The 15,690-nt window shown below is 44.3% G+C and overlaps 1 protein-coding gene across 2 annotated transcripts; it reads right to left on the minus strand.

Annotated features, from left to right (window-relative positions):
- Positions 1-488: 488 nt before the first annotated feature.
- LOC147986871 (uncharacterized) lies at positions 489-5,362 on the minus strand. 2 transcript variants are annotated; one of them, XM_087544982.1, is made up of 8 exons: positions 4,966-5,362; positions 3,401-3,908; positions 3,149-3,297; positions 2,273-2,516; positions 2,067-2,171; positions 1,807-1,989; positions 1,438-1,639; positions 489-1,100 (listed from the first exon to the last, which is right to left on the minus strand). In XM_087544982.1, exons 1-8 carry the CDS (start codon positions 5,142-5,144, stop codon positions 610-612), a joined length of 2,061 nt encoding a protein of 686 aa, XP_087401108.1. In that variant the 5' UTR covers positions 5,145-5,362; the 3' UTR covers positions 489-609. The 2 variants fall into 2 exon arrangements, with proteins under 2 accessions (XP_087401108.1, XP_087401109.1); XM_087544983.1 differs by lacking the exon at positions 4,966-5,362 and adding an exon at positions 4,016-4,146.
- Between the last annotated feature and the right edge of the window lie 10,328 nt (positions 5,363-15,690).

The raw sequence follows: 15,690 nt of genomic DNA on the forward strand, positions 1-15,690 counted from the left end.
TGTTGTCTGAGTTAGATTGATCGACGTCACCTACTAACTAAATGGATCGACTTAGTCTATTTGTCGCCAAGTAAAGCTCTGCAGAATTGAATATTCAGTGGGACAGCCCCCACTGAAACAAATTTCTGCTATTTGGGGTTATATATGGGTCCATTTTGTTGTGCTTACATCTTTTACCATCATCCAAAGAAAATGTGATTCCAAGAAAATGGTTCGGCTACATCATTCAAGAATGACACATTTCTAATATTTTTTCACTTCATCGTTGGTCGAGCCTTCAACTAAACACGCTAGACTTTCACATGATGACAGTACTAATATATTCCGTTCATGGCTTCTCTACACAAAACTTAGAACTGGCAAATCATATTCAACATGTCGCGTAAACAGAAGGGAAAACTAAAGTTGTATAAAATTCAAGTACTCGAAATGATATACTTGCAGTAGAAGTAGTCAGACAAATTATGTCTTGAACACCTTATACCATGTACTCGGCAACATAACTTTATTTCTCTTGTACATAACCCAATATTCAACTGTACAACACACATATGTAACAATATTCTGGTAATTCAAATGTATGACCGGCAAATATTTCATGACATCATGCTAAATCACCATGGCTTTTGAACATTTGAGTCCATATCCAAAAGGAAATAATGGATCATAATTAGCACCTCCAATATTTATAGGCAGCTGGTCGTCATATCTAAACCAAGTTACAGGCAACGTGCCCACAAAATCATGGTCTCCAAAGAGGCAATCAGCAACTCCCATGCCCTCACTTCCGGGCAGCCAAGCGGCAACTAGAGCATCTACCTTCTCAAGTACTTGCGGCTCAATAACCAAGGGCCTTCCAGATATAACAATCACTAGGATAGGGACTTTATTGGCAACACGAGTAATAAGATCGGAACCATTGAATGGAATACTGAGGTCGGTTCTATCCCCCAAGCTTTCTGCATAGGGTACCTCACCAATTACGACAACTGCATAAGAAAATTTGCCTGCTTCAATGGTAGCATCTATTGGGCATTCATCATACACAACTTCAGTTTCCACTTCCACAGATTGTTGTATGGCCTCTAATATGCTTGCACCTGTTGGTTTTGATAACTTAATTAATTAGCTTCTACATCATAGTGCGGACTAAACTAGAACATATTTTTAACAAATAAAATGAAACAATTCCGAAACAACCACTACACAATATGTTCCAAGGCAAACAACTTATACTTCAATTTCTAAATAACAATTTCACATTTGTGTATGCAACATGGCACTTGAAAATGGGTCATAATTTATCCTTAACTACTAATCATCCAACCTAGAATTTCCAAAGAGAATGATTTTTATAGTAGGAGACAAATAAGTGACCCCTCAAAATGAAAGGTCGTGTGTAATATATTCTCCTGGAGTTAAAATCATTTTTCTTACCAGGAGTAATCTTTCCACTACCACCATGCCAAGCTATTGTCCACCCACCGCATTGGTATCCAATGTTGTCAGCATGTGTCCCTGCGACGAGTATTCTTTTTGCATTTTTGGCTAAGGGGAGGAAAGGTTCCTTCCGATTCTTGCCATTTTTCAAAAGTACCAAAGACTTTCGAACAGCCTCACGTGCTAGCAGACGATGCTCCTGACGCATGCATGTCGTATACGGTGAGTGATATATTGTGTCACATAGTTAATCCAAAGAGAATTATAACCTCGTCCGCACATTGTATATGATGAGTGATGTCTAGTGTGAGAAGAATTGACAACAACAACAACATAATCATAGATGGGGGGAAAATGCACTTTTACCTTGCAACCAATTACGTTGAGTAGAGCTGGATCTGAAAACGGATGCTCAAAAACTCCAGATACGAACTTTACTCTTAGAATCCGCTCAACGGCGTCATCAATTCGTGATAATGGTATCTCCCCCGTCTCCACCAAGAACACAAGATCTTCCAAGAATTTCTCAAATCTGAAAGGTATCATAACCTGTAGATTGCTCAACAAATGCAAAACAAGAGGTTTTTGCATAATATATGTTGTAATAGCCATTTATTGAAGAATACCATATCCATTCCAGCATTTACTGCTTGGGCAATGCAATGTCGATAATCCGACCCTCGAGGCTCGCAAAGATGGTCAATACCTTCCCAGTCCGACACCACAAAACCCTGTGAAACAAGAGCTTGCACATGTTGTCATGCTCACTGTTCACAACCAAAGCTAGCTAGCATCAATTTATCCACTAATCAAACACCATGGCCTCAGTTACCTGGAAGCCTAACTTGTCCTTTAAAACATCGGTGAGCAAATGGTGGCTGGCATGTAATGGCTCCCCATTCCATTGAGAGAAGGATGCCATGACCGTTGCCACCCCTTGACTTATACAATCAGGGTAAGGTTTCATGTGGATCCTTTCCAAATCGTCTAGAGAGCAAATGGTGTTCCCTTCATTGATCCCCTTGTGAGTGCCACCATCCCCTACATAATGCTTGGCACAGGCAAGCACATTCTCCCTGCATATCACAAAGGAGGGGCCCGTTTCTACTAATAGGTTTGTCGGCATATGCAAAAATAAATGTTTTTTTTAGAAGTAGCTCTAGTGGTTATGCAAAAATAAATGTATTGAGCAACTTTTATAAGCTTGACTGAAAATGTCAACCGCGAGCCCAGACTAGCGCAGCCCAAAAAATATAAATGATAACATATTTATTTATTTTAATTATCTTTATAACTAAAAAAATTATTATACCTATTTTTATTGAAATATGTATTTTTTGAGACAATTTATTGAAATATGTACATTAGATTTTATTAGGTACAGGCTTTTTTGGATTTTGGTACTGGGCTTCACGCAGAAAACTGGAGCCCAAGCCGGCTTAAGCTCTGGGCTTCAGGTTTGGGCCGTCGGGTTGGGCTCATGCCTAGGCTGACTCAAATCCTAGCCGGGGTTTGAAAATTTCGGTGGGGCATCAGCTCAAACTTTTTCAAACTAAAATTAAGTTAGATATAATTAAAAAGATTTATTAAAATCCAGTGAGTTCTTATCGGAACACTTGCGCAGGACAATTCGAAATTTTTCTGATTCAAAACAGAGTGGAGTCCTGATCGTAGAGCACCGGAAACAGGATTAATAATTATTAGGTACCTAACCGAACGGAGGAACGGGTAGCCATGAGGGTGGTCTGCCGGTGGCTCGCCCTGCAGACCGGCGACGATGGTGGTGAAGGAGCGCACCATCTCCGGGTCCTCGCTGTAGCTCTCGTAGCATCTCCCCCACCTCGAATCCCTACAAACCTATGCATACATCACATCACCCACCACCACACATCAGTCTACGTACTATTTTCTTGCAGCTCAAGGGACGGCCGGAACCGGAAGGTTTGTGAGCTTGACTCACGGCGACGCAGGGGGCGAAGGTCCAGTGCATGCCGGTGGCGCGAACCTCGAGCGCCGTCGCCTCGCCGATCTTCCGCACAAGCTCGGCATCCCTGGAGGCTCCGAGGCCGACGTTGTGGGGGAAGATGGTGGCGCCGACGACGTTGTTGTTGCCGTGGACGGCGTCGATGCCGTAGATGATGGGGACGGCGAGGCGGGACGAGAGGGCGAGGCGCTGCATGCCGTCGACCACGCCGGCCCAGTCGGACGGGGATGCGCCGTCGAAGGGCGGCCTGCCGCCGCCGTTGAGGAGGCTGCCGACGCCGAGCTCCGCGAGGGCGCGGGGCGACGCCACGGAGAGCTCGATCTGGGCCATCTGCCCCGCCTTCTCCCGCAGCGTCATGCGGCCCAGCAGGTCGCGCACGCGCGCCTCCACCGGCGCCGACGCGTCCTTGTACAGCGGCCGCTCCTCGCCTTGGCCTTGCGCTGCCGCCATGCCGGACGGTGAGTATTGCTTTTGTTCCGGGCACCTGGGAATGACAGCCAAAGTAGCAGCTAGTATTGATTTTGCCGTACCAATCTCGGTGGGTTTACCTTGTATATATACTCAACTAATCATCAAGCACGCTCACAATACCCGACTAAAGAAGTACTCCATGAGTTATCAGATAATGTGAGGATAATATGAGCTGATGCATCAAGATGGCAACGTGGCAACGGGAAGAAACCTGGCCGGCGGTATTGCTCTTTCATACCCGCTACCCGCACCCCATCACATGACAACATACACAGAGTGTTGAGTTTAACCAAAGGATCGCTCACGTCAAAATATCATGAACACACATGGTAATATTTTTCCAGGTCGATTGAGATTTCATTATGTCTCACTTGATATTATATTCGTGTGATTTTACATGGAGATTCATGCCACAATTTTCTTTAACCTTTTTCTATGTGTTATATCATTTGATTGAGACTTGATTGTGTCTCAGTCGACGAAACCTAATCATACCCTTTTTTAGTCAAGGCTTTGTATCGTGTCTTTCTTTTCTTTTCTTTGTTTCTCAATTTTCCGGAACATCAAACACCACGGTGTAGACTCAGACTTTGGGCTAGCAAGCCAACTCAAAGTGAACTTCCTGGCACAACACCGACTCAAACACCCCTCTCACAAAAGAAAAGAAACACCGACTCAAACACGGACCAGTACTAGTGTACTACTAATACCCCAACGTAGACTAACTAGTTACTCCCTCCCTTCTAAAATATAGTGCGCCCGCGCTTTCCGAGGTCCAACTTTGATCATAAATTTAACCAACGAGACCAACTACAGCCGAAGAAAAAATTATATAATTGAAAACTTCATTCGAATACGAATTCACTGATATAATTTTTGCTCCCGCCACAATCGGTTTTGGTAGTTAAATTTACGGTCAAAGTTGAAGCACGTGAATAAAGGAAACACTACATTGTGGAATGGAGTAAGCAGGAAACTCATCGGCACTTGCATCCATGCATGTAGTACTAACAAGAATGCAAACATAAGCCACCAAGTACACACTAGCTAGTAATTAAGATTATACTAACATAGAGGATGTCGACGACGGGGAGCTCAGCGCGCCACATCGCGCTGGGATGGTGAGGTGCGTGCGATGTGGTAGTCGACGGGGAGCTCGGGATACCGCAGCCACCGTAATGCGTAGGGCGGGCCAGGCGCGAGCGGCGAGCGGCCGGCGAGGTGTTTGAGGCGGCGCCACGCCGGGCATGGTGGGTCGACGCCTCAATGTGGATAGGGAAATGGATTATCAGCGGTTGGGAAGGGGATGCTGGAGCACCGTCGTCTACAGCGGCAGGCGGTGAGCTGCCGGTGGTGGGCTAGCAAGCGGCTGCGTGCTGCGTGCAGTGGTGTGGGTGCTTGTCTCGTGGAGAAGATAGGAGTTCAAGAGGAAAAGAGAGAGCGATAGAGGTTGGCGGCTGGGTCTGGGAGGGACCGAGTGAGAGGATGGATAAGGTTAGTGTTCGAACCGTGGGACTTGGGCCGTGCTTCAAGGAGAATCGTGTTGCCGGTCGTGGAAATGGCAGGGCCGGCATATCAGGGCACTACTACCCAGGGGTACCCGCGGCGCACATATGAAAAATCACAACTTCTGATTATTATTGCGTTTATTTGTCTTTTCAGTTTAATTTTTTTTGCTTTTTCTATTTGATTGAACACGCAAATTACTAAGAAATGTACTGTCTTCGAAAAACAATACACAAAAATTTATAATAAAAAACATGTGAACATTTTGATAAATACGGAAACCCTTTTTAGTTAAATGAAACTTTTCAAATACGCACTGAACAATTTTTAATACATGATAGAAAATAATTATACTATGAGTTTTTTTAATGTGTGATGAAGAACAATATTTTAATCTGCAATCAATATTTTTTAGTACACAATGAACCTCTTTGATAAACATGATGAATAGTTTTTTAATACATGACGGAAAAAATTCATTGCACCATGGACATAATTTAAGTACACGGTGAACATTTTTTAATATAGGGTAAATATAATTTTAATACATGATGGACCTTATTGCATGACGAGTAGTTTTTTAATATGTGGCGAACTTTTGTTAGTACATGATAGGGTTAATTATCATTTTGCCCTAAGTGGTGTCCACGCGTGCCCCTAGTCCGAGTGCACCGGCTCGTTCCATGAACTCAGCCGTCTCCGTCAGGTCAACTTTTTGACTCGGCCCTTACAGGTGGGACCAGGCGACAGGGACGGCCTATTTTATTCAGACCGTGGCATGTGTGGCTTGTGGGACCCAACAAAGAGCCGTTGCAGGTATGCTATATAAGCGGGCGACAGCGGCGGTGACCACGGCGATAGAGAGCACGGCGGTGACCACGGCGAGAGAGAGAGGAGAGAGAGAGAGAGAGAGAGAGAGAGGGAGAGAGAGCACGGCGGTGGGAAGCTAGTTGTGGAGGGCGCAACGGTGGGAAGCTAGCTGTGGAGGGCGTGGCGGCGTTGAGATCCCCTTCGGCTCCGAGCTCCATGTCTTCCTCAAGCTCCCGCGCCACCTCGCGGATGCAGAGTCGGGCGCGTGTGGACATGCCTGTCTTCGTCTGTCCGCGGTGCCGGCCGGGCGTTGATCGGAGGGTTTCTCACACACTGAGGAACCAGAATTGTCCGTTCTACGTGTGTGATACGTCCATTTTGCATCATGCTTTTATATCGATATTTATTGCATTATGGGCTGTTATTTCACTTTATGTCACAATACTTATGGCTATTCTCTCTTATTTTACAAGGTTTACATGAAGAGGGAGAATGCCGACAGCTGGAATTCTGGGCTGGAAAAGGAGCAAATATTAGAGACCTATTCTGCGCAACTCCAAAGGTCCTGAAACTCCACGAAACGTCTTAAAAGAAATAAAGAAAAATCCTCGCCAAAGATGAAGGCCAGGGGGCCCACACCCTGCTCACAAGGGTGGGGGGCGCGCCCCCCTACCTCGTGGGCCCCCTGGTGGGTCTCCGACGTCCATCTTCTCCTATATGAAGTCTTTCGATGAGAAAAAATAGGAAGCAACCTTTCGGGACGAGACTCCGCCGCCACGAGGCGGAACCGAGGTGGAACCAATCTAGAGCTCCGGCAGAGCTGTTCTGCCGGGGAAACTTCCCTCCGGGAGGGGGAAATCATCACCATCGTCATCACCAACGCTCCTCTCATCGGGAGAGGGCAATCTCCATCAACATCTTCACCAGCACCATCTCATCTCCAAATCCTAGTTCATCTCTTGTATCCAATTCTTGTCTCGAAGTCCGGGATTGGTACTAGTAGGTTGCTAGTAGTGTTGATTACTCCTTGTAGTTGATGCTAGTTGGTTTATTTGGTGGAAGATCATATGTTCAGATCCTATATGCATATTATTACCCCTCTGATTATGAACATGAATATGCTTTGTGAGTAATTACGTTTGTTCCTGAGGACAAGGAAGAAGTCTTGCTATTAGTAGTCATGTGAATTTGGTATTCATTTGATATTTTGATAATATGTATGTTGTCTAGCCTCTAGTGGTGTTATGTGAACGTCGACTACATAACACTTCACCATTATTTGGGCCTAGAGGAAGGCATTGGGAAGTAATAAGTAGATGATGGGTTGCTAGAGTGACAGAAGCTTAAACCCTAGTTTATGCATTGCTTCGTAAGGGGCTGATTTGGATCCATATGTTTCATGCTATGGTTTGGTTTACCTTAATACTTTTGTTGTAGTTGCGGATGCTTGCAATAGAGGTTAATCATAAGTGGGATGCTTGTTCAAGTAAGAACAGCACCCAAGCACGGGTCCACCCACATATCAAATTATCAAAGTATCGAACGCGAATCATATGAACGTGATGAAAACTAGCTTGACGATATTCCCATGTGTCCTCGGGAGCGCTTTTCCTATTATAAGAGTTTGTTTCGGCTTGTCCTTTGCTACAAAAAGGATTGGGCCACCTCGCTGCACTTTATTTACTTTTGTTACTATTTGCTCGTTACAATTTATCTTATCACAAAACTATCTGTTACCACTTATTTCAGTACTTGCAGAGAATACCCTTGCTGAAAACCGCTTATCATCTCCTTCTGCTCCTTGTTGGGTTCGACACTCTTACTTATCGAAAGGACTACGATAGATCCCCGATACTTGTGGGTCATCAAGACTCTTTTCTGGCGCCGTTGCCGGGGAGTGTAGCGCCTTTGGTAGGTGGAATTTGGTAAGGAAAAATTTATATACTGTGCTGAAATTTACTGTCACTTGTTACTATGGAAAGTAATTCTATGAGGGGCTTGTTCGGGGTATCTTCACCCCGTCCAGTAGAGCAAAGAGTTGCTCCTCAACCTACTAAACCTATTGAAAATGAAAATCCTTTTGAATTTCCTTCGGGTATGATGGAAAGACTGCTAGCTGACCCTTTTACAGGAGATGGAACAAAGCATCCTGATGAGCACTTAATATATGTGGATGAAGTTTGTGGATTATTTAAGCTTGCAGGTATACCCGATGATGTTGCTAAGAAGAAGGTCTTCCCTTTATCTTTAAAGGAAGATGCATTGATATGGTATAGGCTATGTGATGATATGAGATCATGGGACTATAAAAGACTGAAGTTGGAATTTCATCAGAAGTATTAACCTATGCATATTGTTCACCGTGATCGCAATTATATATATAATTTCTGGCCTCGCGAAGGAGAAAGCATCGCTCAAGCTTGGGGGAGGCTTAAATCAATGTTATATTCATGCCCCAATCATGACCTTCCGAGAGAAATAATTATGCAAAATTTATATGCTCGGCTTTCTGAAAGAATCGCACCATGCTCGATACTTCTTGTGCTGGCTCTTTTATGATGAAGACTATTGAATTCAGATGGAATTTATTGGATAGAGTTAAACGCAACTCTGAAGATTGGGACCTCGACGAAGGTAAAGAGTCAGGTATGACACCTAAGTTTGATTGTGTTAAATCTTTTATGGACACCGATATTTTCCGTAAGTTTAGCACTAAATATGGACTTGACTCTGAGATAGTAGCTTCTTTCTGTGAATCTTTTGCTACTTATGTTGATCTCCCTAAGGAGAAGTGGTTTAAATATCATCCTCCCATAGAAGTAAAAGTAGCTGCACCTATTAAAGTTGAAGAAAAGACAATCACTTATAATGATCCTATTGTTCCTACTGCTTATGTTGAGAAACCACCTTTCCCGGTTAGGATAAAGGATCATGCTAAAGCTTCAACTGCAGTTCGTAAAAGCAATATTAGAACTTATACACCTCCTGAGCAAGTTAAAGTAAAACCTAATATTACTATTGTTAAAGATCTCTTATCTGATAATATTGATGGGCATGTTATTCAATTCGAAGGAGAAACTGCTAGAATTGCTAAACCCTGTGCTAAAGATAAACATAGACCTGTGGTAGGCGTGCCTGTTATTTCTGTTAAAATAGGAGATCATTGTTATCATGGCTTATGTCACTAGTAGAAAAAGGGTCAAACGTGAAGCACATTAGTGTCGGTTTGAATTTGAGCCGGCACTAATGTGTACATTAGTGCCGGTTCCAACGGCTAGCCGGGCCGCTCTCATTAGTACCGGTTCGTGGCGAACCTTTAGCACCGGTTCGTGCCACGAACCAGTACTAAAGTGAGTGGTGGCAGGATGTTGTCAGTTCGGGGCCCCTCCAGCACCTTTAGTACCTGGTCATATCACGAACCGGTACTAAAGGTCGTCCTACATAGACCCCTTCGTCCACCCGAGCTCGCTCTGTTCTTCCCCTTTCCCCTCTCCTCTCTGTTCTTTCACCTCTTCCTCTCAAGCTCATCACACATTTTGCCCAAGATTTGAAGGCCCCCATCCATTCAAATGATCACAAAGGTTAGCAACTCTTTCCTTTCATCTCTCATTGCTAGATTAGCTCGTGCAATGCTTTATATAGTGATTGATTTTTGAGTTTAGTAATTTGGGAGGAATTATATATATGTGCTAGTATTTGATTTATATGGAATTTGAGGTCAAAAATAACACTTAGTTTTGCATATGTAGGTGTGGTTTACTTAGTACCTTCTAAATCTCCGTCATAACCACCGTCGATCGCTCGCAACATCCCGTCGCCGGCACCACCTTGTGGTGAGCCTCTTGTTCATGAAGTTTTATATAAAAAATGATGTTTGTGTGATTTGGATATATAGTTACTCGTATAATTATCTTACCCATACGTTGTTTGTTATGCATAGTGCCATGGTTTTGATATCCGTCCCCGTCGGCCCTCGTCCGGGTTATGATTCGGATGTGGTATATTCTCTTTTAAAACTATTCATTGCATTTCTTGTTTATGACAAATTATGCCCATTAAGTTGACATAGATATTTGTATGTAGGAGGTAGTTGAACCCGAAATTCCAACCGACCCTATTGTCGAGAGGTTAAATTTAGTTGAAAGAGAAAACGAGGATTTGAAGGAAAAATTGAAAAGAATTGAGGGGGAGAAGATGGAATTGGAGTTGCATGTTGCCGATGTCGTCGATGATCACAAGATTAAGATGGAGAAAATGCGCTTGAAGATTAGAAAGATTAGAAAATATGCCATTCATAGTGAGGCTTGGTATCATTATGCTGTTGGATCAATTGTTACCTTAGTTGCGATTTTGATCACATTTGTTGTTGCATTTAAATTCTTTAGCTAGAGAGTTATTTGTTTGTTGCATTGAAGTGTTGTATGCTCTTTATGTATGAACTTTATGTATTGTATTAATTTGATGTTTTTGGTGCTATGTATTGAAGATGAGCCGGCAATCGATGTACGATGACCGATGATCTCCCGAGTTCATTAATGGCGTGCGTACTTTTCTGCTTGCGGCTGAGGCAAACAAGCGAGTGGATGGTTTTATGCATTGTCCATGTGCTGGCTGTAAGAATGGTCGCAATTACTCTACTTCAAGAACCATTCACGTCCACCTGTTTGAGTCCGGTTTCATGCCCCACTATAATGTTTGGACCAAGCATGGAGAAAGAGGGGTTATGATGGAAGAAAATGAAGAAGAAGAGGACGACGACATCTATCCTGGCCATGGGTTCCCTGAATACGATGATACAACAATGAGGGAAGAAGATGAGCCGGTAATGCGGGAAGAAGCTGAGCCGGCAATGCGGGAAGAAGCTGAAGAAGAGGCATCGGATGAGCCCGTTGATGATCTAGGTCGGGCCATTGCCGATGCAAAGAGAAACTGCGCAAGTGATTTGGAGAATAAGAAGTTGCAGCGCATGTTAGAGGATCACAAAAAATTGTTGTACCCGAATTGCGAAGGTGACAAGAAAAAGCTGGGCACCACACTGGAATTGCTGCAATGGAAGGCAGAGAATGGTGTATCTGACAAGGGATTTGGAAAGTTGCTGGTAATGATAAAGGATATGCTTCCAAAGGACAACGAATTGCTCGAGAGTACGTACCAAGCAAAGAAGGTTGTCTGCCCTCTAGGGTTAGAGGTGCAGAAGATACATGCATGCCCTAATGATTGCATCCTCTACCGCCGTGAGTACGAGGATTTGAACACTTGCCAGGTATGCGGTGCATTGCGCTATAAGATCAGCCGTGATGACCCTGGTGATGTCGAGGGCGAGCGCCCCAGGAAGAAGATTCCTGCCAAGGTGATGTGGTATGCTCCTATAATACCACGGTTGAAACGTTTGTTCCAAAACAAAGAGCATGCCAAGGCGATACAATGGCACAGAGAAGACCGTAAGAAAGACGAAAAGTTGAGAGTACCCGCTGACGGGTCGCAGTGGAGAAAAATCGAAAGAAAGTACGGGAAGGAGTTTGCAGATGACGCAAGGAACGTATGGTTTGGTCTAAGCGCAGATGGAATTAATCCTTTTGGGGAGCAGAGCAGCAACCATAGCACCTGGCCTGTGACTCTATGTTTGTATAACCTTCCTCCTTGGTTGTGCATGAAGCGGAAGTTCATTATGATGCCAGTGCTCATCCAAGGCCCTAAGCAACCCGGCAACGACATTGATGTGTATCTAAGGCCATTAGTTGAAGAACTCTTACAACTGTGGAATGGAACAGGTGTACGTGCGTGGGATGAGCACATGGGGGAAGAATTTGACCTAAAGGCGTTGCTGTTTGTGACCATCAACGATTGGCCTGCTCTCAGTAACCTTTCAGGACAGACAAACAAGGGATACCGCGCATGCACGCACTGTTTGGACGATACCGACATTATATATTTGGCTAATTGTAAGAAGAATGTGTACCTGGGACATCGTCGATTTCTTCCGAGCAGGCATCCCGTAAGAAAGAAAGGCAAGCATTTCTCCGGTGAGGCGGATCACCGGACGAAGCCTCGCCACCGTACTGGTGCTGATGTACATGATATGGGCAAGGATTTGAAGGCAGTCTTTGGAAAGGGTCCTGGTGGACAACCTGTTCCGAATGATGCTGACGGACGCGCACCCATGTGGAAGAAGAAATCTATATTTTGGGACCTGCCCTATTGGAAAGACCTAGAGGTCCGCTCCGCAATCGACGTGATGCACGTGACGAAGAATCTTTGTGTGACCCTGCTTGGCTTCTTGGGCGTGTATGGGAAGACAAAAGATACACCTGAGGCACGGGAGGACCAGCAACGTATGCACGGAAAAGACGGCATACATCAGGGTCATGCAAGCTACGCTCTTACCAAAGAAGAAGAGGAAATCTTCTTCAAATGCCTGCTTAGTATTAAGGTACCGTCTGGCTTCTCGTCGAATATAAAGGGAATAATAAACATGGCAGAGAAAAAGTTCCAGAACCTAAAGTCTCATGACTGCCACGTGATTATGACGCAACTGCTTCTGGTTGCATTGAGGGGGCTTCTACCGGAAAACGTTCGATTAGCCATTGTGAAGCTATGTGCATTTCTCAATGCAATCTCTCAAAAGGTAATCGACCCAGAAATCATACCAAGGTTAGAGAATTATTTGGTGCAATGTCTTGTCAGTTTCGAGTTGGTGTTCCCCCATCCTTCTTCAACATCATGACGCATGTCCTAGTTCACCTATGCTAAGAGATTAACATTTTGGGTCCTGTATTTCTACACAATATGTTCCCCTTTGAGAGGTTCATGGGAGTCTTAAAGAAATATGTTCATAACCGTGCTAGGCCAGAAGGAAGCATCTCCAAGGACCATGAAAATGAGGGGGTCATTGAGTTTTGTATTGACTTTATTCCTGACCTTAAGCCGATTGGTGTTCCTGAATCACGGCATAAGGGCAGACTGGATGGAAAAGGCACGCTAGGAGGGGAACAAATAATATGTATGGACGGACATTCCCTCACGGAAGCACACTACACAGTTCTACAGAATTCCGCCTTGGTGGCTCCGTATATGGATGAACACAAGAATTTGCTATGCTCCAAACACCCGGAGCGGTCTGATGAACGGATTACACGTGAACAAACCAGGAGTTTCGCCAGCTGGTTGCAGACTCGTACCATGCATGACACCTCTATTGAAGATGACTTGTACTTGCTGTCCCAGTTACCATCTTCGAATATAATGACTTTCAAAGGGTACGAGATAAATGGTAATACATTTTACACGATCGCCCAAGATAAGAAGAGCACCAACCAAAACAGTGGTGTCCGCTTTGATGCAGAAACCAAGACAGGAAAGGAAACATATTATGGTTATATACAGGACATATGGGAACTTGACTATCGACGTGGTTTGAAGGTCCCTTTGTTTCGGTGCAAATGGGTCAATATGACACGAGGCGGGGTAACGGAAGACCCGCAGTACGGAATGACAACAGTGGATCTCAACAATCTTGCGTATGCAGATGAACCATTCTTCCTAGCCAATGATGTGGCACATGTTTTTTATGTGAAGGACATGTCTACCAAGCCAAGAAAAAGAAAAGATAAGGAAGCAAATGCATCGTACGATGAGCCAAAGCGGCACATAGTTCTTTCTGGGAAGACAAACATCGTGGGAGTGGATGACAAGACAGACATGTCAGAAGATTATGAAAAGTTTGATGAAATTGCTCCATTCATAGTGAATATTGACCCGAGCATCTCGTTAAATGATGAAGATTTTCCATGGTTACGGCGCAAAGGGACACACGCGAAGAAAAAGTTTCACACCCAAAGATCTGGGATGTGATCGGCTTCACTATCATCACTTTCTTCTGTGTTTCACACCCAGGAGGGAATCTCTGTAATAGTTAGGGTAGTTATGTGTTTTGGCATTTGAAACGCGAAGAAATTTTATGTGCAAACAAATTCTTTCATGCCTTTACTGATTTTTTTAAGCTAAATGACCCTGAAATTGAAAAGCATCTCAAATGAACTCAGAAAAGGTTGAAAGTTGGCATGGTATCATAATTTCACCCACATAGCATGTGCAAAAAAGTAGAGAGGGTTACCGCAAAAACTAGATGCACTTCGTGTACTAAATGGACAATCTCTTTTAAAGTATCAGGGTTTCGGACGAAAACTCATCCGTTACAAAAGGCATTTCATTTTTTTAAATAACCTAAGAATTACCAAATTGAATATAATGATAAAACACACTAATATTAAACATAATAAAAAAGAATCATTGAAAAATCTATTCTCAAAGTTAAGTTATTCACAAACTAGTGATTCACACAAATTTCAAATAAATCAAAATTTAAACTATTCAAATTTGTAAACTGCCGGTACTAACATAAAGTTTGTAATTTTTTGTACCTAAAGCAAAAATATTCACAAAGAAACTCTAAATACAGCAAAAAACAACTCAAACAAAAATAAATAAAGCAAAAAAATAAGAAAAAAAAGCCCACCTACTGCGCCACAGCGGCCTGCATACGACTAGAAACCCAACCTGTTGTTGGGCCAGGATGTAGGCCCGCAAAGGCCCAGTAGGCCCACAGGGCAGCACAGAACATTTAGACCCAGTAGGCCTGCTATGGAGAGGAGCTCGAGGGAGCTACCGCACTGGGGCTTATAAACCAGTGCGGACGCCCCTCGGCTAGCGAGGTGGGACTAAACATTTTGCACCGCACCTGTGCCAGCGCACCCCCTTTAGTGCCGGGTGGTAGCACCAACCGGTACTAAAGGGGGGGCCTTTAGTACCGGTTGGAGCCACCACCCAGCACTAAAGGGGTGCGGTTCCCGCCGCTTGGCCTAGCCAAAACTGGCCTTTAGTACCGGTTGGTGGCTCCAACCAGTACTATAGGTCCATCCTATATAACTAAACACTTCAAAAATTTCAGTTTCTCCTCTGATTCTTCTCCTCTGCCCCGTCGCCCGCCGCCCCCGTCTCCATAACCCTCGTCGCCGCCCCCGTCCCCGTCGTCGCCGCCCTGTCGTCCCCGTCCCCGTCGTCGCCGCCCTGTCGTCCCCGTCCCCGTCGTCCCCGTCATCACCGCCGCGCCGTCCCGGCCCGTCCCGCGTCGTCCCCGTCATCGCCGCCCCGTCCCCGTCGTCGTCGCACGCCCCGGCCCCTCCCCGTCGTCGCCGCGCCCGTCGCCGTCCCCGTCGCCGCCCCCCGTCGCCTCTCGTCTCGCCGGTGAGCACACACACATATAGCATTGTTAGAAATTTTTCTTTTTTTAGTTATAGAAATAGTTAGTTATATAGCATTGTTAGAAATGTTAGAGAAATGTTAGAATTGTTAGAAATTTTTCTGTTTTTTAGTTATAAAATAGTTATAAAATAGTTAGAATTGTTAGAATTTTTTCTGTTTTTTAGTTATAGAAATAGTTATAAAAAAGTTAGAATTTTTTATTTTTTTTAGTTATAGAA

The sequence above is a fragment of the Triticum urartu genome, chromosome 2A (genome assembly GCF_056163025.1).
Source record: "Triticum urartu cultivar PI428250 chromosome 2A, HENAU_Tu73, whole genome shotgun sequence".
Classification (NCBI taxonomy): domain Eukaryota; kingdom Viridiplantae; phylum Streptophyta; class Magnoliopsida; order Poales; family Poaceae; genus Triticum; species Triticum urartu.

Coding starts and splice junctions, on each gene's coding strand:
- LOC147986871 (XM_087544982.1), bottom strand. CDS start 5,144: ATGCCCGGCGTGGCGCCGCCTCAAACACCTCGCCGGCCGCTCGCCGCT. Junction 2,517..3,148: donor CCGTTCCTCCGTTCGGTTAG/GTACCTAATAAT, acceptor TGTGATATGCAG/GGAGAATGTGCTTGCCTGTG. Junction 2,172..2,272: donor AGGACAAGTTAGGCTTCCAG/GTAACTGAGGCC, acceptor CTTGTTTCACAG/GGTTTTGTGGTGTCGGACTG.